General features: G+C 28.7%; 1 protein-coding gene across 2 annotated transcripts in view; it reads left to right on the top strand.

Moving 5' to 3' along the window:
• LOC107439363 (uncharacterized) overlaps positions 1–26934 on the top strand; it is a 566421-nt gene that overhangs the window by 446376 nt on the left and 93111 nt on the right. For both annotated transcript variants that reach the window (XM_043046915.2, XM_071183127.1), the window contains one exon: positions 8848–8967. In XM_043046915.2, the coding sequence (XP_042902849.1) occupies positions 8848–8967 (120 nt within the window). The remainder of the gene's footprint in view (positions 1–8847; positions 8968–26934) is intronic.

Genomic DNA, 26934 nt, shown 5'->3' with positions numbered 1-26934 from the left:
TTATTGAGAGTTTTTTTCAAAAATTTAATCGTGCGAATTATTCCTGAAAGAAATTGAAAAAAAGTATATTTTTTAGTTCTAATGATATTACTTAAAAAATTGTTAGTTCATAGAAATAAATCCACTGATTACGTTCAAAGTTCGTATTTTCGGTAATAAAATGTAAATACAAAAGGTGTTATACCTTATTATTAAAAATCATAACTTATAATCAAAAATTACTTTTTTTCATGATATCAAAAAAATTTGATATCTTTGGATTTGAACTAATCCATTTAGTTAATCCTTCAAAAGGCCATTTTCCCTGAAAATTTAACATATTTTTGGGATTATAATTGATTTATAATAAGAAATTCATTTATCTTATTACATAAAATTAAATTGTTTTTTTTTTAAACCATTTTTTGATAAGATGGTGGGCTTGATTTTTTAAAATTTTACTAACTGTAAAGGATTGACCATAAGCCTGAACTTATGCTCCTATAAATAACCGAATTTATAAGTCCTATGTTTATAACTATATGGCTTGGTGGAGCAGTTGGTTTGTCGTCAGCATTTTGAGCCCAAGTCTGCGGGTTCGATCCCCGGCCCAGACACCGGATTTTCGGGATGTAGAAAATCCTCAGTGGCCATGTCGTATGATTATGCGGCATGTAAAAGATCCCTGGAGTGCCTTATTGGCTCTTGGCATTCCCGGCAAAGTTAAATTCACAGTGCACTTTAGCATCCAAATATAGACTCGGTGCTGCCATCTAGTGTGGCAGAAACTAGACATCCAAATTAATATGACCAACGGTATCTCACCCATTGTGGTGGTCCTGAAAGAGTGGATACCACTTCTGGAGAACGCATTAGGTCTGCTTATCGGCAAGACCGATTGTGCAGCTCATTGGAAATAAAAAATATTTATAACTACTAATAAAAAAATATTTAAATGAACGACCGCATAACGAGTAAGAGAAAATAGCTCCCCAGTGTAATATAGCTCCCTCTCTTCTTGAACCTACGCAAACAAAGTCAGTCATTCGATTTTTTTTTCAATTTTCTGAAATTATCGCTCTTTCTCACACTTTAATATTCACATCATGTCTTTTAATCTATTTTTGGTTTCAAGTTAAGCATTAACATTTTTGATTTCTCCCTTTATTTGAACCGTGTGAAAGACCATTTCCCTCGACCTATTTAATAGACCAATTATAATTACCTGGTTTTTCAGGTCCAAATTTTTACAGGTTTATTTTGCAAGGTTTTTCCTAACTTTTATTGAGGAGCACTTCGATTTTGTGTCACTTGGATATTCATTGTCTGATTGTGATGGTTAAATAAAAATTAATTTGCTCTTTTTAAAATCCTGTGCCTGTTTGTCCTGCCCACATGACTGCCACCCTTAGATCCATTATAGAACAAAAATAGATCTTGCAGAAAAAAATGGTATAACATCAGGTAGCTATCTTATTATCAACCTAATATCTTATAATATTCTTACCAGTAAACTATTATGTTTTATTGCTTTATTAAAGACAAAATACCTTAGCGTTACCTAAAGTTAGTAAAAACCTAAATATCACACCCTTTACTATATAAATATTTTATTAGCCTATTACATCTTAAAATTATTTTATTAGTAATTTAAAATTTTGAAGTTATCGTATAAGCCAGTGTTTCTCAAAGTGTGGTACGCGTACCCCCAGGGGTACGGGAACAGTTTAGCAGGGGCACGCTTTCTTATGCGACATATCTTGAAACAAACTATAATTTCAAAAATTTTGATTTAAAAACAAAGCTAGCCATGAAAATTTATTACGATTGCGTTATTTTTCTTTTGGCTATTTTTTGCAGAGTTAACAGTTAATAATTAGTGGTGTCAACAGCCAGTTGTGATTTTTGAATTTTGTGAAATTTTTTTATTGTAAAAAAATGCGTTAATTTTTTTATTAGTGGTACACAGCGTTACGAAAAATTTAGAAATTGTACGCAAAAGTCATAAGTTTGGGAAACACTGGTATAAGCAAACAAATACTTCACAGTTCTCTGATTGGCAACATTGGCTTATTCGTAATTTAATTTTTAAATATTAAAATTCGAGAATATCTTAAATTTGAAAAAAAATTAAGACTATAAACTGAACTCCATTCTCTTTGGAGTGCTTTTAAGGCGAATTAACCTGCATTGCGGTACTTCAAAGCTAAAATATTCTTGTTCATATCAGTAATGAGAATTTAAAGACCCAGGAAAAAAGTCAGTGAGTCCACGGAAGCAGAATAAAAAAAATTAGGAAAAAAAGGAAGAAGAAAAAAAACATGTCTACGGTAGGGATAAAAAAAAATCCTTCTATTCCCTCATTTTTTCCCCTTTTGCCGTTTGTTCCTGCAGATCATGACGTTTTCTTGTTTTTTCTCCTTAAGTCAAAAGATCCGTCATTTTTGCAGAAAAATGGTAGGGGTACAAGATAATCAATAAAAGCATCCGTCGAAGACAACGGAATTGTTAGTGGCTTAACCTGAGGCTTTTCAACCTTGCTCTTAATATATAAAGTTTTTTTTTAAATTTATTTTTTCCAAATTATCTTTCTAATATTTTTTTCCTTCGGTGATCTTCAATCTTTTCCCCCTTACGATTATTAAAATAAACGTAAGCATTTTTTGTGCTAATAAGATGTTAACCTATCAGTTCCGCCACCTTTCATTTCTGTTTTTATATTTGAAAGGGTTTAAAGGTTAGTTTAATGATACCAGACTTTCTATATTGAAGGGGAAAATGTTTTTATTGATAAGGATATTGTAGATTAGGGTTTAAATTGTAATGGTATTTTCTTCTGTTAACTACCACGTTGTTTTGAGAAATTCCCAACAGCATAATTTGAGAAATAAAGATTTTAATTTAATAATCCAAGACACTGAAGTGGCAAACTAATACTTAATTAAAATATTTCATTCGCTTCAGAATAATGCAGATCAGAAATCGAATCTCTGTATTTTCGAATAAAAATCCGGTAAGTCTTGAAAATCGGCGTCTATTTTTGACCGCTTGAAACATGTCGACTGAAGCGAATGCCATTTTTAAATCAAAAAGTTTAATGGTAGTGTTATAATATGGAAGCAAATGCTTTGCTTTTCCGAGATAAAAGCATTGAGATAAATAGTATTGTCTTGCCTGATAATGTAAACATTTCGTTTGCTTCTTAAATTAAAAAAAATCGAAAAATCAGCAGCTTTTGAGTGTTTAAAAGTTGACACCTACATTCACTTCACGTGGATACAGAAAACATAGATTTGAAACCAAGCTGCCATCGAAAAAAAAAGAAAATAAATAGAAACACAGAAATAGAAAAATCGCGGTAGTCGAGAGGCAAAACAGGTTGAGATGGATTTATAAACGACATGAAGAGGTGAGGAAGAGTTCATGACGTCAACCAAAGACTCTGCATTCATGTGTATGAAAAAATATTCTAGAGCATCAAAATAAATTCTTACCTACCATCTCTGTCGCATCAGCTCACATTAACAATCTGGTATCTTATTTTATTTATATATTTATCGATTTCCGAGTTGATAACATGAAGCCTTCAAACCCACAATTGTTCTTGGAAATGCATCCTCACCTGCTTAACACCCCATTAGTGTGAGTTTTTCTAGTTTTGTTTTTCATTGTTATTTAATTTCTTAATTTTTTCGTTGGTCACCAAGCCTTTTTTTTCCCTTCAAACTACTTCTACATTCACAACTGGTGTGTCTTGAGAATGGGTACATATTTTTGAGTGCTCAAAACATGCAGACTCTTTCAACCTTTTTAACTTTTATGAAACAAATTAAGCATTTACATTAACCAAGTATATCTTTCGGCTGCAGTTTCTTGGGATTATTCATTTTGAATAATATTATCAGCTTTTGTCTATTAACAAAACCATCATCATTTCTCTGGGTACAGCCAAGAGTGAGCCACAGCCCCCTTCATAACTCTCCAGGCATCTTTTCTTAACCCTATGGTCCTCCAATTTTTAATGTGTAGAGTTTGAAAATCATTTTCCACGTCATCAGCCTATCGAAGTCTAGGTCTTTCTCTACGTCGGGTCGCAAATGGTTTAGTTAAACTTACTGATAATGCGAAACTATACTTCTAAGAAAGAGTGCTAGATGCTAATGGGTTAAAAATAGAACAGTATGACAGTAGTTAGTCATCATAAAATTAATTGTTAAGATATTTAACTTATTTATTTCAGTATAGATTAACTTTTATTTTTATCAATTGATCGAACACTTCTAAACATGTAGATAACTGGTTTAAAAGACACTTATGAAATACGCCAATTTATCAGACCCATTACCTTAATAAAAATTTCAGACACAAAATTTGTACATAAAAACAAGCCTAAGATATTTTAAAAACCTGAGTTGTACAAGAAAACATATCCATTATTGGAGTGACCTTAGTGTTAAATGTTGCATAAGCAAACGGTCATACTTAATATTCTTTTTTATTTAATGTTTTACTTAAATCAACTAGTCAAAGAAGCATACTGTTACAAAATGTGTATTATTTGCATAAGTAAAGGTAAAAAATAATCTTAATGTCTTAAATGTTTATTACAAGCTGAATTGTACAATAAAATACATCGATTGTTGGCGGGTCCTTACTGGTAAACAAACGAACTTACTTAATTTTCTTTTACATTTTCTGGTTTACTTAAATCATTTAGTCAAATGAGCACATTGTTACACAATCTGTATTGATTGCATAAGTAAAAAGAAAAAATTTGAAATTTCTTAAATATTTATTAAAAGTTCAATCGTACAAGAAAACACATCCATTGTTGGCGTGTCCTCAGTGTTAATTGTTGCACAAACAAACGCTGTTTTCTAATACTCTTTTTTTACTTACTATTTTACTTAAACCAATTTGTCAACGAAGCACATTGTTGGAAAAGGGCGTATCGGCTTCTATTTTTACTTAAAGCGTAAATAAACGTCTTTTCGAATTATTCTCATAAGTAGAAGTAAAAATCAATCGTAGTGTCTTAAATTTTAATTTCAGACTAAATTGTAAAAGAAAATACATCCATTTTTTCTCAAACAAATATTCTGCTCTAATATTCTTTTAAAGTTTCTGTCTTACTTAAATCGGCTAGTCACAAAAAAAAANAAAAAACGTGTTGTTGATTGTATTTAAATCTGTACTATCTTCAATTTTTTCTCCTCTCGCGACTAACCATCTTTAAGAATTATTCGCATAAATATAGAAACAAAAAAAAAAATTTTATGTTCTAAATATTTATTATAAACTGAATTCAACCAGAAAACACATCAATTGTTGGCGTGTTCTTAAAGTTAATTCTTGCACAAACAAACATTATTCTCTAATATTCGTTTAAATTTTCTGTCTTATTTGAATCGGCTAGTTAAAGAAGCACATCATCACAAAAAAAAAATTTATTTTTTGTTATTGGCCATATTTAAATCTGCACTGACATAAACTTTTTTTCCTCTTGTGACTAACCATCTTTAAGAATTATTCTCATATATAGAAATAAAGAAAAAATTTCAAATGTTCTTAATATTTATTATAAGCTGAATTTAACCAGAAAACACATGAATTGTTTTCGTGTCCTTAGTTCTTATAGTGGCTCAAATTAACAGTCTTCCTTAATGTTCTTTTAAATTTTCTGCTATAACTCATGCCAGCTAGCTAAAGAAGCACATTATCACTTATGAATACAACGTAAGCAACAGAGCGAAAGTTAATTAAAGCAGATAAATGTGACGTGTAAATATTAAATTTCCCGTTTTATCGTAAATGTCTTACTCTCGGATATTTGTACAGCAAATATTAAGTATCATCATTTAGAAAAATGCTTGTTTAATCTTTCTTTCTTTGGTAAAAGAGATGGAGGAACTAACAGACTGCAGCGCCACGACGGATGAACTATCATTTTTTTCCCTTCTTTCCATATTCGTTATCTTTGTAACCGCAAATTTTGCTACAGCTAAGTGGCTGTCGTTAAGCAAATTTCATCATTGGTGAACAAACACAAAGGCGTTGACTGTTCCCAGTTTGTGTGTGTTTGGTTTTTGTGTTATCCACATCCTTTTTGGGATAATAAAGGATAAATGACGTTTTATGGAGAACATGAATACATTACTGACTGCATTAAAATTATTATGTTTACAAAGCAAAGAGTCTTCTTCCGTTTCGTAAATCAGTCATGCACTTATTATTGATGTTTTCGCTGAGGTGTAAAGAAACCTAAATGCTTTGATTAAATTTGCAAAATTAGAGTTGGGTAATATGAAGCATCAAAGTGATTTTTCATAAATTGATTCAAATCTTTGCACCTATAGATTCGATGTGCCTAAACTGATTCTAATATTTGAGTTTATGGGTTTTGTTCATCAATAGTTCATTTGAACTTTTAAGCCTAGATATTTTAATTGATCTGAACCTTAAGATTTTATTTGCATCTAGGGATTAAAGTAAACTAATTTCATTAACTGATTCGAATAAGCATATTCAAATCAATATATTAGATTCGCTGATTTGAATAAACTCTTATAAATCAGAGTATTAGATTAACTGGTTTCAATAAACTTATTCAAATCAGCATATTAGATTATCCCAAAATGCGTACAGCTTGTATAGTTATTTTACGGTACGGATCAATAGATGGTGAGGGTATAGTTTAATAGAGCATACTGGGCAGTGGCATTTAATCTTATAAAAAACATCAGCATAGGGTATGAGGGGTGTGGCATTTAACATTTAAAAAAATCCATGGTGGGTATACCGGGCAGTGGCAACTAAAAGAAAACTCAACTATTAAAATAATAAGTGTCTATTACACATGTAGATCGCATATTGGGATATTACCAAATTTTCAACGTAATAGATTAACTCATTCAAATTAATTTTAAAATTTTCAACAAACTTTATTCAAATAAACAGATCAATCAATTGATCGACATGGCTGATACGAAATGATCAATTGGAAATCTATGATTAGTACTAACTGAATCAAATCTACAGTAATTTCACTGGCCATAAAATATCAGTTCTGAAAGTATTAGCCAGACTAACGTTTGCCAGTATTCTCATCAAAAATATGAACAAATTTTAAAATTTTGAGCTATGTAGTTTAAAGAACTTTTTGGTGGCCAAAACTAGATAAAAAATGTGCATTTTGAAGAACTGTAAAATTGCATAAAATGCAGCGAGTTTGGTAAACTCGTTGAACACTCTTCACTGTTTAACTTCTGCGCATCTGAGTCCATATAAGTAAAGTAAACTTGAATTCTGTTCACTTTGATTACTCAACATTCAGATTCATTAAAGATATTTGATTTTTAATTACATGAATAATTTTTCCTCATTCCCAAATTCAATAATTTGTTTTCCTCGGGAAAAGAATCCAAGGTGTCAAAAACATGCAGAAGTGTTAACATATGTGATTGCATCATAGATTTCTGTCTGTTTGGGGTGTATATCTTTGCGTAAGGTTTATTAATCTCCCTCTTAAAATCTGAAGCTCTTACTTATAATTTTTAATGTTTGTTTACAGCAAACTCTAAGGAAAGTATGGTGGTTTCAAATACAGCATTTTTACAAAACTAAATTTACTCGCCAACTCTATATGTTTGGTCGTCATTGGCGAGCAGAAATTTCATGCTCTGATTTACAGATAAATGTTCTTTAAAACAAGCCTAGAGAGAGAAACAAATTTTAACAAGATTCAGTTGTTTGAAGATTCGGCTGTTCGGAATATTTGGTAATATTTAGCTGTTTGGTACGATTCAAAATCAACTGAGGAGCCAAATCAACTAAATATAATGGAGTTTCTATTTATAAAAAATATCACTATTTTGAATTTTCTTTATTTGGACAGTTTGAAATCACGCTCTAACTAATCGAGGAACAATATTTTTTTCAGAACGTATAAAACAGTGGGAAAATTATTTCTATATAGCAAAACATTCTAGGCAATAATTTAAAAAGAAATGCATTTGTCCCTTTTTTCCTTCTCTTTATTAATTCTCTTTCATTATAGTGTTAACACTTAATATATATCCCTATCGATTCTAATCATCAATAAGATAGAATTAAAATACACAAACACTAATTTCAACCATAAATGAAAATGAAAGGCATTTGTTTTGTCAACTTAAATATTAATTATTAACCCTTAATGAGGGTACTTTTATGATTACACTCTTGATAAGGATTCTTAACTAAAGCCATTAAATACGAAACACGTCCTGCAATTAATATTCATTATATACTAATAATTTTGCTCCGGCAATGTTTTCTTCTTTATTTTTGGTTGAAATGAAAATAATTTCTTTAGTTTTGATTTGGTCGAAGCAGCGAATTATTTTAGCAAGTTTCGCACATGAAAAATAATATTTTATTTAAGAAATAATATCGTACGTTTATGCACCATTGCCTAAATCAATGGGCAAATTATTTAAATGAACGCTACATTTTTTAAAGAAATTTCTTTTATTTTTAGTTTATTTACTGAATTTTCAACTTTATTCCATCAACAACAAAAAAAAAACATACTATTAATATCAAAAGAAATAATTATATATTTTCCTTTAAGTCACTAACCGTTTCATGTTAAGAAACTAACGTATTTTAAAAAATTTTCAACAGAAAGCGTTTACCACAATTGAATTATTAACATTTTATAAATGTCTTCAGAATAAATACCTGAAAAAATAAAATTGGAGAAAAATTAACGCAGTGTTAATGAAAATTTTTTTTATTGAAATGGTGTAAATTTGTTAAATTGCAATTTTAAATTATATAATTTAGTTTATTATTCAAGATTATTTATTTTTATTTCATTGTTTTTAGCCATGAAACAAAGACGTCATCGTGGTTGCCACCCGTGGAATCCTGGGATTCAGGAGGAATTGGATTGCCATATGGATGGGAGGCTGCTTTTGATCGAGAAGGCAAAACTTATTTCATTAAGTAATTATTTTAGCTATTTACATTAAAACTGTTTTGATTTCAGCCTGATATAGTTAGCACCAATTGTTTTGCTTATAATATTTAATTAACAAGGGACTAGAATATTCAGGAAGCACATTAACACGAGTTAAAGAGTTCCATGCCACGTGTAGGGGGATGTAAAAAAATTGTAAAAATGCGCTCTGTACAGTATGCTGTTTTAATTTATAGAAAACTAAAATTTGCACCAAAGATTACCGAATTGGGAAATTTGTTTTATCAAGGGCCTTGGGGGAATACATATTTGTCAACTCAAGCAACAACAACAAAAAAACATTATTTTATTAATAAGAATCAACTGAATTATATCCTCAATCAAGCTGAGTCGAGAAGTTTAATAAGTATGTTAAGAAATATTATAATTTGCTGAAGGGACCATTTTGATGTTTTAGTATTTTCGAACATGAATATGGCCGTCATTCTTATGTTTTATTTTTTTTAATATTACTCTTGAAACCACATCACATTTTTGAATGTCGGCAAATTTGAGTTTTTTTTTTTTTTTTTTTTTTTTTTTTTTTTTTTTTTTTTTTTTTTTTTTTTTTNTTTTTTTTTTTTATTTATTTTTTTTTTTAAATTGAAATTAAAAGCACGTTATCAATCACCGCCAATCTGTTATCAAGTATGCCAAGATATTTTATTTTTCATTCTACCCAGTATATCTCGTGTTACGGTTTTTGAAATATCTCACATTTTATGTCCACCCTTTACTTTCAAATTGGTGCTCCCTTGGCGTAATCAGCAGATACGCTTTGCGTCCACCACCGGTTTGAGAACTGGGTCGTCATACGCAGCATGGGGCACGTTAAATCTGTCTTGGCTGACGTGCCACTCGTTGGCTGTGGTGTGGAAATTTGGATGAACAGGCACCAGCTAAGACACTGTTTCTATAATCTGATCGGAGTCAAAATTACGGAGCATTCCTAACATGGTGGCTCATGAGCTGTCTTGAGCCACGACGGCTACGGAAACAGAGTGTTAGCCTTCCAATGAGGTGAACCGGGTTCGAATCCCAGCGATAGCTGGTCAATATGAATTCCAAACCCAGCTCGCTCCACCAACGGTGTCGACGTAAAATTTCCTCAGGGGTAAACGAATCATGGGTTAGAGTCCCGTTGCCATCAGTCTAGCCGTGAGAAGTTTTCGTGGTTTTCCTCTCCGTGTAACGCAAATACGGGTTAGAAGCATAAAAAAGTCCTCCACGACGGCAATTTTCTCCCAATACTTGATCAAAGAGTTTCCTTGTCTTCTGGATCGGGTTCAAAATTACAAGGCTGCGGAGTTGAACATTATTAGTCGTAAACACAAAATTGGGTCGGCTGCTCAACGATGGTTTTAATACCATGGCCGTTTAAGTATTAAGCCAGAATAACGGGACTAGGTGCTTGGCCATGGTTAGGTAATGTGTATTTTCAAATTATCAGAAAATGAAATTTTGCTTGGAATTGTATATGACAAACACCAGAAATGTTTGTTTCCACCTGTTTTAGATTAGTTTACTTACTTTATTTTAATTAGATAAATTATTCTATTTTTATTAAAACATAAACATTATAGCCAAACATTATATTAAAACATGATTTTATTTATATTAAAACATATTCTTTTATATCTTAAAAATTATACTTTTTTTTATATATATATTTCAAAGTAAAATTATAGAAATTGAAATTTAATACATTTTAACTCGGAAATATTTAAAAAATTGATCAATATGATTTTAAAATAGTTTTATTTCGATATATTGCTCTACGGTTATAGTTTTTAAAGAATTAAATCTGTTATAAATCCATCTTAAAGCAGCGTATAATCGTATCTTTTGTTAATGTATAACGTAAATGTATCTTATGGTAATTTATCTAACAACAAAAAAATAATCAAAAAATTTGACAAAAAAACACTTTTATTTTCATCTTCAATTTCAATTTCCTTAAAAAACAACGATTTTATCATAACTATATATTACCTAAAATGTTAGTTTGTTAACTATTAATTTAAAGGATTAATTATTAATCACTTTAAATTTAAGTTACATTTTTTTATCGATTTTGATTAAATGTAATTTATATATCGATATATGCATACGCAATAAATATCGATAGCGGAAAAATAGACTTCAACGAATGAATTTCTAGAATTTTAATTTGAATAATTTTCTTATTAAGATTTAATTTTAATGACAATTTTTAACTGCGGTGTTTCGAAATTATTAATGCAACGAGAAAATTGAGGGTTAATTATTCATCGCATCCAACAAAGAGTTAATTACAGACAAAAATGCTGCATCTGGAATTCTAAATTAACTCGGGGCCCAAATTTTTTAATAAAATATCTGTCGTCTGCGAACCCATTTTCAAGCTGCACTATCCAGACTCGTTTTTATAACTTTATTCTGTTACTTGCTAATTAGTTGAGCGTTCGTATTAGCATTCTTTTCACCTCTTCTGTAATTCTTTCTTTCGTTTACGAACCTCATTAAAAACTGAAATATTCTTTCGACCAAAGTAACTAAATCAACTTTTTTTTCTTCTTGCAGGTTTCCTTATAATTAGAAGCTCGATAAATAGCAAGTTTCTTTTTCACTAGTTTCTTTTTATTTTTTGTTAAAAAAGGTAAATGGTTAGTTAGCCTTATTTTAGTTACAGCAAACTAATATAATTTTTTTCGCATAAAAATGATACAAATGTTAAATGCACCATACACTTTTTTTACTTCTAATGATAATTTTTTTTCTTGCCCTATAAATAAAAAAGTTTACGAATAAGTATGACATTTGAAATGTGTGCCAAAATAACTAAATTTTTACATTTATTTATTTATTTTTACTTCATTTTATTTAATTTTCGAAAAGTCAAGTAATGACAGCGTATAAAAACAATTAGCAAAGAACAAATCTATGAAAGCACAAGTGAAAAAAATATTATAATAATGCATGAGAATGCATAAAGCAATACATAAAAAAAGCATGTAGTAACATGCGAAATTATATAAAGCAACGTATATAAGCAAACATAAAAAATGAAACAAATGTAAAGACAAAGAGAAAAAACTGTTGTCAAATAATATTTCGCGCAATTATAATATATTACTGGCAAATATATTAATCGACTGACCTATTCAACTCTTTGAAAACGTTGGTACAACATTGAATCCTAATATCAGTACCTAAAATCCTTATATCGTGGAAATTTGAAAATTTGCAAAAACATGTAGTAATACGGAAACGTATGATGCAATATATAAAAACAAGTAGTAATCTATGGAAACAATATTGTCGGGGAAAAACCATCCACAAAATATATTTCGTGTTACATTTTGAGAAAGTTGGTTCAACTTTGAATCAATTCATATCAATACCTTGAACCGTAATATCATTGAAATTTGAAAATTGAAAAAAGAAACATTTAATACGATTCGAAAATGTATGATGCAAAGCAAAAAAATAGTAATAAAGTATGAAAATATATACAATACAGTAAAAACAAAACTATTCACAAATAATATGTAGTGTTACACATTGAGAAAGTTGGCCCAACGTAGAATCAATTCATATCAATACCTTGAACCCCAATATCGTTGAAATTTGTAGAAAAAAAAACATGTAATACGATTCGAAAATGTATGATGCAACACACACAAAAAAAGTAATAATGTATGAAAATATATACAATACATTCAAGAAAAAAACCATTCACAAATTATTTTTCGTGTTACACTTAGGAAAGTTGGTTCAACGTTTAATCATTTCATATCAATTCCTTGAATCTTAATATCTTTGAAATTTGAAAATGGAAAAAACAAGTAGTAACATGCGAAAATATCTGATGCAACACATAACAAATGTATGACAATACAACCAAGAAAAAACTGTCCTCTATTAATATTTCGGGTGGTCCTGAAAAACTATTAAAAAAGTTGAATTATAATATTAATACCTTGAATTGTAATGTCAAGGAAATTCTCGACAGTCTTAAAAAAAGTTTAATTAAATCATGCCGAGCAATCAAGTCTTAAATGGTTTAATTTCCACGATAATGGAGAGATTTTGCATAGCCTTACGATTTTCGATAATACTATTAAAGCTTAACAATGCATGAGCGAAAATTTCTCAATAAAACGCAGAATCTCTCAAGGGGAGAAAATAATTTAACGTCGCGGTAAAGCGCAAAACAAAAGCCATGCAAAATCTCTCTATTTATTATTTATTTTCGTAAGTTGCAGCAATTTTCACAATTGTGATTTAAGGCTGCCCAGTGTGTTTAACATTTCATAAATATACAAGAAAAACAACTTATCTGTTTTATTTATATTTTGGAGTTCTATCATGTCCAGATTAATTATTTCATTCTTACTCATCCTATTTTCAACGTTAACGTCATTCTATTTGTAACGTTTTTACGTTTTAAATTTTTCGAGCATGATTTAACTGCTCAATAATTTAAGTTATTTATTAAGAAAAACAATGCAAATAGTCTCTATCTAAAATGATAAAATATGAATTCACCATCTCTAAAAGTAAAAAGCGTGTCAGCTGCAATTTTCCTAACAGCTCTTTCAACTAAAATAAATATTTTTCTTTTCTACAAAGTTTCATAAAATAGATCAACTGTGAAGCATCTTTCTTCTTATTATTTACGAACTAACTATAAAAAAACTGGTTTAAGTTTTAATTTCAAAGATAGAGTTATAGTTAAGCCTTGTTTTAGCAATGGATCCTAAGAGAATTGTTCAAGCGTTTTTATTTTTTGCTTACTAGACATAAAGTAATTCTTAAAAGATATTTCCCGAAACGGTTATCTTCAACTATAATCATCAACGTAATTTTTCTTCAATGATAATCATTTCAGAAATCTATTGAAACAATTGTAAACATTTTTTTTATCCTCCAGTGAACGTGTTACGCTCATTCCGTTTTTTTAAATTAACTACTCATAATTTAAATTTCGAAGAAAAATATTTTGAAATCAATTCCTTTGAGAAATAAAAAGTTTAAACTGCAAAAAAATTTAAATGATTCGCAACATGCAGTCCCTGGCCAAATTATTAGACGCACTATAAGGTTCTATGTAAAATCTTAATTATCAGGTGATTATACTATACAGCTTTATCGTTTTTGCGCCGGTGCACAGTGGGCCAGCATCCAAGGTTTCATGGCCAAAATTAGTATTTCAATAAAATTTGTTTCAAAATTTGGGGGTTTTTATGTGCAGGTAAATTGAATTCATAATTGAAATTTTGAAATACACTAAAAATTCCACACAAAAAAACAAAATGGCGACTGAAATATGGCGAGCAAAAATAAAATAAAAGTAATATACAGATGGATGACAAAATAATACGAACGCCTGTGAAATATCAGAAAATCTTTATTAATAAGGAGTTGGACCGCCCTTTGACTGAATTACAGATTTAATACGACGTGGGATCGATGCATAAAGGTCATGGACAACGTTTAAAGGAATATTAAGCCATTCCTCTTGCAAAGCGGCCTCTAATTCCAAAAGATTTGATGGAGGTGGGAATCGGGAACGAAGTTTAGACTCCAAATATTGCCACAAATGTTCAATAATATTTAAGTCCGGAGACTGAGGGGGCCAGGCGAGATGCTCAACTTCATTGTCATGCTCTTCGAACCATGTTTGAACGCACCTAGCGGTGTGGATAGGGGCGTTGTCGTCTTGAAAAATCGGTCGCTCTCCAGGGAATACAGTCTGTACAAAAGGATGAACATGATCCGCTAGAACGCTTAGATAGTCATTAGATTTGATTCTCCCATGCAGACGTACTAGTGGCCCAAGACCACGCCAAGATATCGCACCCCAAACCATAATGGAGTCACCTCCATGTTTCACAGTTGGTAAGAGTCATTCAGGATCAAACGCTTCTTTTGGTGATCTCCAAACATAAACGCATCCGGTGGTCTGAAATAAGGTGAAGGATGATTCATCGGACCATATTACCTGCTGCCACTGCTGTGGGGACCAGCCTTTGTGACCTCTACACCACTGGCGGCGCTTGAAAGCATTGGTTGCTGTCACCAAGGGTTTACGAATTGCCACTCTCCGATGAATGTTCGCTGCATGAAGTTCTCTTTGAACAGTTCTTGTTGAAACGGGGTCCTGAAGATGACTGTTCATGCCTGATGTTATCTCGGATAACGATTGGTTGTGTTTCCGAGCTACTACGCGCTGCAAGACATGTCTATCCCTATCATCAAGCTTTGACTTTCGGCCACTGTTTTGCTTTGAAGACTTCGTCCTACCTTCTTTCATGTATGCTGTCATAACAGCTGATACAGTACTTCTTGCAAACCCCAAAAGGTTTGCTGTTTCTGTCACCGATGCTCCACTTAAACGCGCCCCAACAATCATCCCTCTTTGGAATTCTGACTGGTCAGACATTTCACCTTATAAAAGCTAGTTAGATAAACTCATGCAACACAGGTGACTAATGTTGAGAGACTGATGGCTTCCTCTTCACGCTCACTAGGTGGCAGACTTCTGTTGCGGGTGGCGCGGCTGTACTGCAGGTGTGAAATAAGTCAAACTTTTTCACAGGTGTTGGTATTATTTTGTCATCCATCTGTAGTACGTTTAAATAATTAAATATAGCAAGGAAAATATAATAATTTTCGTAATTTTATATTAAAAATGAAAAGCAAATTATATTTCCGAAGTAATATTACAGAATAACGCGAAAATATGAATAAAAAAAACATAGTTTTTGTTTTTCGGTATATTTAGTCCACCTTTGCAAAATGGGGCAGGTGTTTTCGAAAGAAGAAACATCAAAGAAGACAGCAAAAAAAAGTTTAGCTAATTACCTCGTGGAACTTTTTGGAGATAAGTTTCGAAAGTGATTCAAGCATTGTAAAATGTCAAATGATAAGATATAAACTATAAGTTTGCCAAGTGTATCAACTAATCCAACAAATTGAAAAATTGTACTATAATTTTAGACTAATTACTCTGATAAAAATACAACAGTAAGGTGAAATTCCTATATATATTTCAGAAATATAAATTTAAAAGTTACATTAAAAAAACGATTTTTAACATATTTTTCACTACATAGTACTCTTGTCGGTTCAAAAAGTAAATTACAATGTCTGGAATGATTTTGAATACTTCATTTGGGTGATATTAAAACTGGCTACACATATTTTAGTTGAAAATTTAATTTTGACTTTTGGCCAAAGATCATGGTCTTCTGGCCCACTGTGCGGTGTAACCGGTTTGCACTTGTTTACGCTTGTATTTCAATTGGTTAACATCGTAATTCAATACGTTAAAAATTAATACAAATAGGAAGTATATAAAAAATCTCATGGATAAAAACCCATTACACGTATGTTTAAATACAAAAGTATTACATATAAACTCGTGGAAAACGTGTAATTATTAAAAAACTACAGTACCTCTAATAATTTTGTCGATTTATTATAATATACTAATATAACACCTGATATAACAAATATTCTATCCATATATAATATATTGTATAATTTATCCAATCGTCGAATTTATATAATATATCGTCTAATTTATTTAATCGTCGAATTTATATAATATATCGTCTAATTTATCCAATCGTCGAATTTATATAATATATCGTCTAATTTATCCAATCGTCGAATTTATATAATATATCGTCTAATTTATCCAATCGTCGAATTTATATAATATATCGTCTAATTTATACAATCGCCGAATTGATATTATATATCGTCTAATTTAACCAATTGATGTACGAACGTAAACTAGCGCAGACCAGTTTCAGTCGCGTAAAAGCAATAAAACTGTATAATATCACCTGATAATTAAGATTTTACATAGAATCTTATAATGCGTGTAATAATTTGGCCAGGGACAGTACAGCTGATTTTTAAAACAAAATAGCTTGGAAATACAATTGTTTCCTTCTCTTGATAAGCATTCTCATCAGCACAGCGTGATTGAAGAAAGAAAAATTCAAAGAAGCAAATAAAATCAAGAGTGAAATATCATTCGTCTCTGGTCTACTGCAATATGCATTAATACGATGGGATTCTAAAATGTATTTGTTTAAGGTTCACCAACATTTCCTACTTCTAAGTGAATGAGGTTGCTGTTATTTCATAGGCTTTATGAACGCACATTTGAAATATAAATTTATATTATTAGGAGTAATCTCCAATAAGTCCGTTTTACGATGGGACCCGATATAAATCACTCAAGTACGTGAACATCCTGTATGTGATCCGAGTGTCAAATGTCAACTGGTCATTGCGTGATTGTTTGCTTTCCAACCAAAAAAAAGAAGAGGAAAGAAACTGGCAACGTAACTATAGCTAGCAAATAAATTTCATAACTATTTTTCAAACTAATTTTTTGAAAAATAACTAAAAACAAAGGATGAAAATTATAACATTAAAGTTCCATAATTTAGGGTTACTATTTAAAGGAATCAAAAGATAGAAATCTTTTATCATTTTTCAATCAAAACAAGTTCAAACAATGTATAGTTCAAGAATTTATTTAAAATTTTAAAATGCAAGCAATTTATAAACAATTGAAAAAACAATAAATTTATTTTGTCGCAGATTAAGTTGAAAACCTTGCAATAATATTTTTTTAATGAAGACAAAAAGTGCAAAATGTCACATATTTTTTATTAAAAATTATTATGCAAATATTTTGTGTTCTAAATTGTCTTACAAATTGATAATATTCTCATCACAGTAAGGAATAATTAAGCAAAAGTTAATAATTAATCCTTCTAATTGTTAAGTAATGATAATTTAGTAATATTTATAAACAATGAATTCATTTTTCCGCAGATTAAGTTTAGAACCTGTAATAAAAGTTTCAGATAAAAACAAAAGTGTAATATGTCAGATATTTTTTAATTGAAAACTATTATACATATATTTTGTCTTCTAAATTTTAAGACAAATTGATATTAGTCTTACCGCAGTAAGGAATAATTAAGTAGTTATCTATTGATATAAAAACAACCCCTCTTTCTCTCCAAAAGACGAGTTTTTTTTTCCTGATGATGTCTTTAAAAAAATTGTGCAGTTTTACTCTAGAAATTCATCTTTATTAATTTATCTAGATAACTATTGCTTTGGTTCTGTTCTTTGAAAACACAGTCAAAATATAAAATTAAAAATTTCACATTTGTTATAAAGCTAAAATGAGAATTAGGAGTACAAAAGAAAAGTTGATAGGATATAAGGCTGTTTGTCGCCTTTGATAATCAGCATCACTGAAAAGTTAATGAAATCAAAATAAATAATAGATAGAATCAAAATTTAAATCAAGAAAAAAAGTATATTCAAAACTAACAGAATATCGTAAAATTTACCAGGCTTACGACAAGAACACCAAAAAACTCGATAATTTTTACCAAAGGGCATTGATAATGATTTTGATAAAATTAATAATAAAATATCGTTTTACAATACTAGACAAAATTTGGATAATGTGATAAAATTTAATACTTTAGTCATGTCATCTTAGCACATGGCATGAAAACCATTCATTCGGTTAATTTAAACTTTCAAGCTTTGCATTTTTACAAAATATGTGGTAACAAGAACTAAAATTTTTATAACCATAATTTCCAGTAAACCGTTGCCATATGAATGGAAAAATTATCAAATGAATGATTTAAATACTGCATATTTTGGTTTCATTAACCAGTGATATTTTTTTTTAACAGAAATGTTATGAACATACAGTAAGGTACTTTACCAGAATTGCTTTCTCCGTGAATTAAAATAAACATTTATATGGTGCATTTCTAAAACAGGTCTGTTGATGGCCCTCCAATCATTCCAATATTTAAGTCCATTTGGGTTTGGTTAATTATTAGACTTGATGAACGCTCATCAGATCCACGAATTCAAATAATAGTGTCGATCTCTGTTAAATCCGTTTTCCAAAGACGCGCGTTCAATCAATTCTTAAAATTTTTTCTTTAAACGTTAATATTCCAAGATACTATTTTAAAGAAATACCCAATGAATAATTTTGCAATTTTTTCTCCCAAGTAAATTTTTATACTTGTAACGAATTCATTAAGTAGAAAAAAAGTTAATTTTTTTATTTCAAGCAGCTGAAAATATTAGTTTTTCTAATTAAAAGCTTTTTTGTGTATGTGGTAGTTCAATATTAATTTCTATAAATTCGTGGCTCTGGGGAAATTCATATTACTTACCAGATGAGTGATTCATTCTTTTCGCTTGCCTAGTTAAAGCGTTTAAGCTTTTAAAAAGACTTCCGAAAATGAAATATTTCCTCCCACAAGAATTGAAAAATACGACTCATATTTTCTTATCCTTCTCGCTCAAAATGATTTTTCTTGGATCCATTTTCTTTTAAAAGAAAAAACATAAATGTTTTGAAAGAAACTATAAACAGCATTTTGCTTTTAGATGAAAGCAGAACATATGACTCTTCTACGAGTAAAAAAACAGCTTTAAAAAATGCATTGTGGGAGAAAGTTTTTTAATTTTTATCCTTCCGATTTCTTTTTATTTAAAAACTCTTTTCAACAACTCAATATGTATTAGAGCGCTAATAGATATCTCGTTGAGTTTCTTAAAAACGAAAATTGACAATATTTATTTTCCCTTGTCTAAGAGTAGTTGTATGTTTTATTGTATTAATTAGGGTTAGTCTCGGTGGTTAGTTTTTAACAGTAACTACAATTTTGAATAAAAGTTGCCGCATTTTCTTAACAAAATATATCGGAAATATTAAAATAAGCGCTGCATCTCCGACTATTGAATAATAGAACGATAAAGAAGAAAAAAAACATTTCCGTTGTTTGCGCTGCAGTATTAAATAATGTATAAAGACTACATATAAGTGCTTTAATGATGTAATCAATTGGAGATCGTTTCAGCATTAATACAGGTACCATCCTCTGTGTCGTGACACAAAATGAAGAATACATAAAAGAAATATTACAGAATTAATATAAAATATTGAAATAACAGCTGCCTCTTGGACTATTGAGCAATAAAAAGATGCCAAAAGAACTAAGTATTTTCATGCTGCTTTATTATATAGTGCAGAACAAAACACATAAGTGCTTTAATAATGTAGTCGATATACGTTAATAATTGCTTCAGTATTACAGCAAGAACCATTACCTACGTTGAGTACCATCACAATGTAGAGAACATAACAGACATTTTCAGAATCAATGTCAAAATATTAAAACATCCGCTGCCTCTTGGAGTATAAGGCAATGTAGAAAGATATCAAAAGAACAATGCATTTTCATTGCTTTTGATGCCGTATTATGTAATGTAGAACAATTATATGAAATATAGGTGCTTTAATAATCTAGTCAACATCCATCAATAATCGTTTCAGTATTATAATAAGTACCATTACCTATGTTGCGACACAGAATGTAGGGAACATAACAGAAATACTTAAGGATCAATGTAAAAAATATGAAAATAACCAGTGCCTCTTGGAGTATTGAGCTATAGAGAGTTATCAAAAGAACAAAGCATTTTCATTGTTTGTGCTGCATTGTTATATAATGTTCGACACAACATGCACTACCCTACAATAATAGAAAAGAAACTTTCAGAATTTGAAAATTCTTTTAAATTTCTCAAGAAATACTTAGAGAATCATACTTAACCATATATTTACATTTTATTGCCAAATATGAAAAATCGCATGTACTAATTACCTCTAAAGTTACAAAATAATTCTTCAAGTATTTCTTGAAAATTTTTAAAAAATATTAAAAACTGAAAGTGCTTCTTCCATTATCGTAGGATATTGCATAAGTGCTTTAATAATGTAGTAAATGGACATTTGTGATGGTTTCAGTATTAATTATAATTTCAGTATTATGAATAATAGTATCGTCATCTGTGTCGAAACAATGAATGAAAAGAAAATAACAGAGAATAACAGATGGCTAATCGACAGGAATTCCGCCCCGGTTGCACCGACCTCAGTGCTTATGTGAAATATCCTCAGTGGCACACGGATCGTGGATTAAAGTCCCTTTCTGTCAGGCTATTCGTAGGAGGTTTTCGAGGTTTTCCTCTCCGTGTAATGCATGTGCAGGCTTTTTCCATCAAAAAAAAATTCTCCACGATGTCAAATTTCTCAAAATACTTGATCCTGGAGTTCCCTTGTCTTCTGGATTGGGATCAAATTTACAAGGCTACGGACTTGAACATAGGTAGTCATAAACTCATAGTTAGGTCGACTGTTCAACGAAGGTTATAAAACATAAAATAAGACATATGTCTATGTTGGCTACATGATTTCTGCTCGTATCATTCCTATATTTTCATAATTTGAGTTTTTTTTATTTTATTTAAAAAAATTAACTATAAAAAACTGATCTGTAAAAACTTTTGTTTGAATAAAATAGTTCAATTTTCCATCTTACTTTACAGCTCTCAATTTGTTTAAAATATTATGCTGTATTTACTAACTATTTAAATTACATTTGTTTTTAATTAAACTTTAGTATTAAAAATGCAATTTTGAAATGCATCTTTAAAAAAAACTCTCTTAAAAAATTAGTATAGGTATTACTGTAACAGTCTTAAAAAAATATATTTGCCTCTTACTTTAATTTTAACATTTGTTTTTTTTTTTCATTCTGAAGTCATTATGAATATTTTTGATCAACGAAATCCAACTCGGATGAATCTATTTAATTTAATTTCTGTGCTATTTTTTTTTATCATTTCTTCAGTCTCATTTCCTTTTAAGTTTTAAATGTTGAAATTAATTAACGTTGAAACAGTTTTCTCGTATAAAACTAAATCGTGATTAAAAGAAGAAAAAAATTCTAATGCTTCCTCTAATATTTTTTTTTAATTAATGGAATCATATTGCAAATGAAAAAAGACAATGTTTCTTTATATGCATTTTTTTTTACATTTATTTAGGCTCAGGGTATTTTTGCTCTTATTATTGAAGATTTTTTTCAGTGAATTATACTTATCTACATTTTTTTTGAATAAATAACGACATAATTTTTTTCATAAACGAAAGAATTCATTTAATGAAAATTTACTGACTTTTATTTTTTTTTTTCAAATTAACTTAATATTTCCAGTTGCTAAAAATAACTAATATTGATTTATTGTGTCAATATTTTCATTACTTTGAAATTTTTATTGGTGGTAATTTTGTGCCCTCTTAAAAAGGGTTTTCTCATAATTAAGCAAAAATGTGTTAAAATAGCTCCGAATCAAATATAGTCGAATTTAAACAGCTCATGTACTCATCTTTGACTATAATAACATGTTCAAAACAACATATACTCATTTTTGAGTGTAGATGAAAAGTAGTTAGGATATAGTTGCTTTACTGCATTTAATAATTACCATCACTATTGTTTCATTAAAGATAGAATCAAATGTATAAAGTAAGAAGTATAAATTAAAAGTAGCTAGGATATAGCTGTTTCGATGCCTTTAATAATCATAATCATAATTGTTTCGTTAAAGATGGAATCATAGGTTTAAAGTAAGGAAGTGTAGATGAAAAGTAGCTAGGATACAGCTGTTTCGATGTCTTTAATCATCATCATTATTGTTTCGTTAAAGATAGAATCATATGTTTAAAGTAAGATATGTAGATGAAAATTAGCTAGGATATAACTGTTTCAATGTCTTTAATAATCATCATCATTATTGTTTTGTTAAAGATAGAATCATATGTTTAAAGAAAAGAAGTGTAGACGAAAAGTAGCTAGGATATACCTGTTTCAATGCCTTTAATAATCATCATCATTACTGTTTTGTTAAAGATAGAATCATAGGTTTAAAGTAAGGAAGTGTAGATGAAAAGTAGCTAGGATACAGCTGTTTCGATGTCTTTAATCATCATCATTATTGTTTCGTTAAAGATAGAATCATATATTTGAAGAAAAGAAGTGTAGATGAAAAGAAATTAAGATAAAGCTGTTTCCATGCCTTTAATATGCATCATCAGTATTGTTATGTTACAAAAAGAAGAAAAAATTAAAGATAAAATCATGTGTTTAAAGTAAGAAGTATAGATGAAAATTAGGATATAGTTGTCTCGATGCCTTTAATAAACATCATCATTATTGTTTCGATAAAGGAAGAAGAAAACTTAGCGATAGAATCACGTATTTTAAGATAGAATTATGTATTTAAAGTTAGAATCATGTATTTAAAGATATAATCAATTATTTAAAGAAAGAAATGTAGATGTTGAGTTATTAGGATATAACTGCTTTTCTGCCTTTAATAAGCATCATCATCATCATTGTTGTTGCTTTAAAGAAAAAATTAAAGATAGATTCATGTGTTTACCAGCACATTGAGTGCCGGTACATTTTACCATAAAATCCATTTTTACTGGAATATGTCATAAAAAATATCTGATTTACCGTAATTTGTACAGTATTAATTATAGTAAAATCAACGGGTCACTCGAATTAAATAAATATTATGCAACCACATCAAAACTAAAAATTAAATTTTCTTGCGATAAAAATGGATTTTACGGATGATTGTAAAATCTGGCTACTTTATACCGTTATATATTATATTTTTAATGATTTTGGTAAAATAATTGTAATTTGATACGGATTTTCTGACAGTATATCTGAGATCTACTAAAAAGTCTCATGCAGTAGAAAATCAAAGAAAAAATCCTTCCCAGTGTTATCCTCGTAAAATTAGTTTCTTGGATGGAATAAATTTTATTACAAATGTTTTTTAAATTTAAATTGTTAATTAAAATTTGTTTCACAAGTATCTAAATTATAGTTTGATTCTTATTCCTTAAAATCTATTTCTTCAAAAAGCAGGTTATTGTTAAATATTTTAAAATATTGAAATATTTTCTGGGAGTTTAGTAAATAATTATTTAAAATATATTCATTAAAATAAATCTGTATCATCAACAAAAATATTATTTGATTTTGTTAAAAATATATTTTCCATAAGCTTTACATTCGATATAATCTCTCAGAAAAATATTTTTTGAAACTATTTTTCAGACATATAATTTCTCCAGAATCAAATACCGTCGCAGTCTTAGTAATCATTTATTTTGACTCAAATGTTATGTAGACCATAAAAATGATAAATGTGATGGTATACTTCCATTTTTTGTTCTTTTTATAATAGCAGAAATGTTTTTGGAACTTAAAAAAAAATAAGGAATGTCATAAAGTTGTTCTGTGGTAAAATATTTTTAGTTTTTATTTCCACTTTAACTTTTTAGATAGTAAACCAGAATATATTTTTCAGTTTTGATAAAATATTTAAATGTCTTATGGCGACAATATTATATGAGTTTTGTTTGAAATAAAAGCTATAAGTTACACTGGAAAGCAAAATATATTTTTAAAGCGGGATATATCCCTTTTTATGGCCTGATATATAGAGTAAAGAATGGCATTAAAACAAAATAAAAATCTATGTTTTGTATTTTTACTGAAGCTAATGTTTGGAAAATCAATATCATTTTCATCATATTTTTTAGAAATAATAAATTATGAAGTATTTTAGTTATATTTTTATAGATATTATATAAATATTGCTTTATTAATACAAATATATGCTGAGAAAAAAAGAATAGTCATAATTATCAAAATATGGTAAAATTTACCGTGTTTCTGTCTCTATGGGAACACCGAAAAACTCGGTAATTTTTACCTAAGACCTTTGATAATGATTTTGGTAAAATTAGCAATAAAATATAATTTTTTAATATGTAGTAAAGTTTGGTAATTTTTTGTGATACCAGAGAGCATGGTTTTTAAAAACATTTATTCGGATAAATTCATTTAGTTTTGTCCTGTAATACTAAATGTGTAGTAAAAAGAGCTATAATTTTTAAAACTAGAATCTTCGGTAACCAGCTACTGTAATAACGGGAAAAATACTAAACTAATAGTGCAAATACCGAACATTTTGGTTTGTGTTACTCAGAACTATTTTTTTATTAGAAATGTCATTATCATACGGTTCGAAAATTTTATCAGATTTTTTCTCCATTCACAATTGGGCTTATAACGCTATCTTTACTAACTTAAAACTTCGATTTAAGTTTAAAAAAAACAACATGTTTTTAAAAAAGTAAGTATACGTTTTACTTAAAAATTAATATTTCTTTTTTTCTCAATTAGTAATTATAAGATTTTTTTCTAAAAGCTTAGTTTTATTTCTAATTTGTTCATACTTTTTTACTTTAATCTGTTTAGCTAATGGTTTTAGTTTTATTTCCATCTTCTGTGTTACTTTATAAACCTTTTAACGTTTGAATAAGAAAGTTTGTTTTCATGAGTTTAACTGTTTTGTTTTATGACAAATTGAAAAAAAAAACTTATTAATAATACAATTATTAAAAATAAGTGAAAGTTATAGGAACAAAATAATAATAAAATGATAATAATGTAATAACATGTAATTTGAAATTAAAAATTTTATCAGTTTCTATTTAGAAAATTGGGTCCTATAAATATGATCCTATTTTTTAATTTACTAAAATCTATTGCAGAGTGGCAACAGTCACAATTATCATAAATCAGTGGCAACAGCTTTGAAAAATAATTGAAAGTATCAAAATTACAAAATATTCAATAATGTAGAAATTTGAAGATTTTTAAGGCAGTATGTTTGGTCAATTCAGGACAAAAGGCCCCTATAGAAATGACAAGTTCACTAAAATAATTACAATAAGTGGGAACAAAGGTATACAAAGTAATAGTGAAAGTTTCCAATAAGATTTAGTTAGAAGAATCAAAGAGATTAAAAGAGAAAGAAGATAAGAGTGATAAAATAGAAATATAAAGTTAAAATTTAAAAAGGTCAAAAGACCAGTAAGACTCCAATGTAAAAAAATAAGGACCTAAGTGTAAAAGACTAAAACTTGTAGTTAAAAACATTAAAAGAGCCTAATAAAAAGAAGATAAAAAAAAAAGGAAATTTCAATTTATAAAATAAATCTGACGTACAACTGTTCGGATTAGTTTTGTGCTAAAAATGTTATTAGCAAAAGTTAGAATTATATTTGAAAAACTACTGAAAATATTTGATTTGAAATTGTTTGAACTGTCCAAAACTACAAAGATTTTAAAGGGATAAATTTTGTTTAAAAATATTTTAATCGGAAATTTGATATACAAATTATATAATGATTTTTGATTTTCATTAGACCTTACAAAATATTGAAAATGAATTTCAAAACACATAATGCTTTAAAAAAGCTTTGAAAATTGTATTACGTGTAATTTATATTCTTAACTTATTTAAGTTTTCAAATAATGTGATCAAATGTTAACTGGACAGAAACTTTGACAATATAAGGCTAATGTTCTTCATCATCTATCCTAAAACCACGAGAAGCCCTTTAAATAATAAATTTTATTTATAAATTAAATTAATTTAATAATTGATTTGTTAATTAATTTATTAATTATTAACTTAATAATTTATTCATTATTGATTTACTAATCATTGAATTATTAATTTATTAATTATTAATTTATTAATTATTAATTTATTANGATTTATTAATTATTGATTGATTAATTATTAATTTAATAATTATTGGTTTATTAATTATTGAATTATTAATTATTAATTTACAAATTAATTTAAATTAATTTTTGATTCATAAATTTTTGAATTTTTCAAAAGTAAAGATTTTAAAATGATGCATTTTATTTACAAATATTTTAATCAGGAATTTGATATACAACATCTATAAAGACTTTTAACTTTTATTAGAGTCTAAATGTATAAAGTATTGAAAATGTATTGGAAAACTTACATATGCATTAAAGAATCTTTAGAAATTATAATAGTGTGAGATATATTCTAAACTAAAGTAAGCTTTCAAATAATGTGATCAAATTTTAACTGGATGGAAACTTTGACAAGATAAGGCTAATGTTCTTCGTCAT

Source organism: Parasteatoda tepidariorum, chromosome 7 (genome assembly GCF_043381705.1).
Source record: "Parasteatoda tepidariorum isolate YZ-2023 chromosome 7, CAS_Ptep_4.0, whole genome shotgun sequence".
Classification (NCBI taxonomy): Eukaryota; Metazoa; Arthropoda; class Arachnida; order Araneae; family Theridiidae; genus Parasteatoda; species Parasteatoda tepidariorum.
This window is presented reverse-complemented; position numbering and strand designations above follow the sequence as displayed.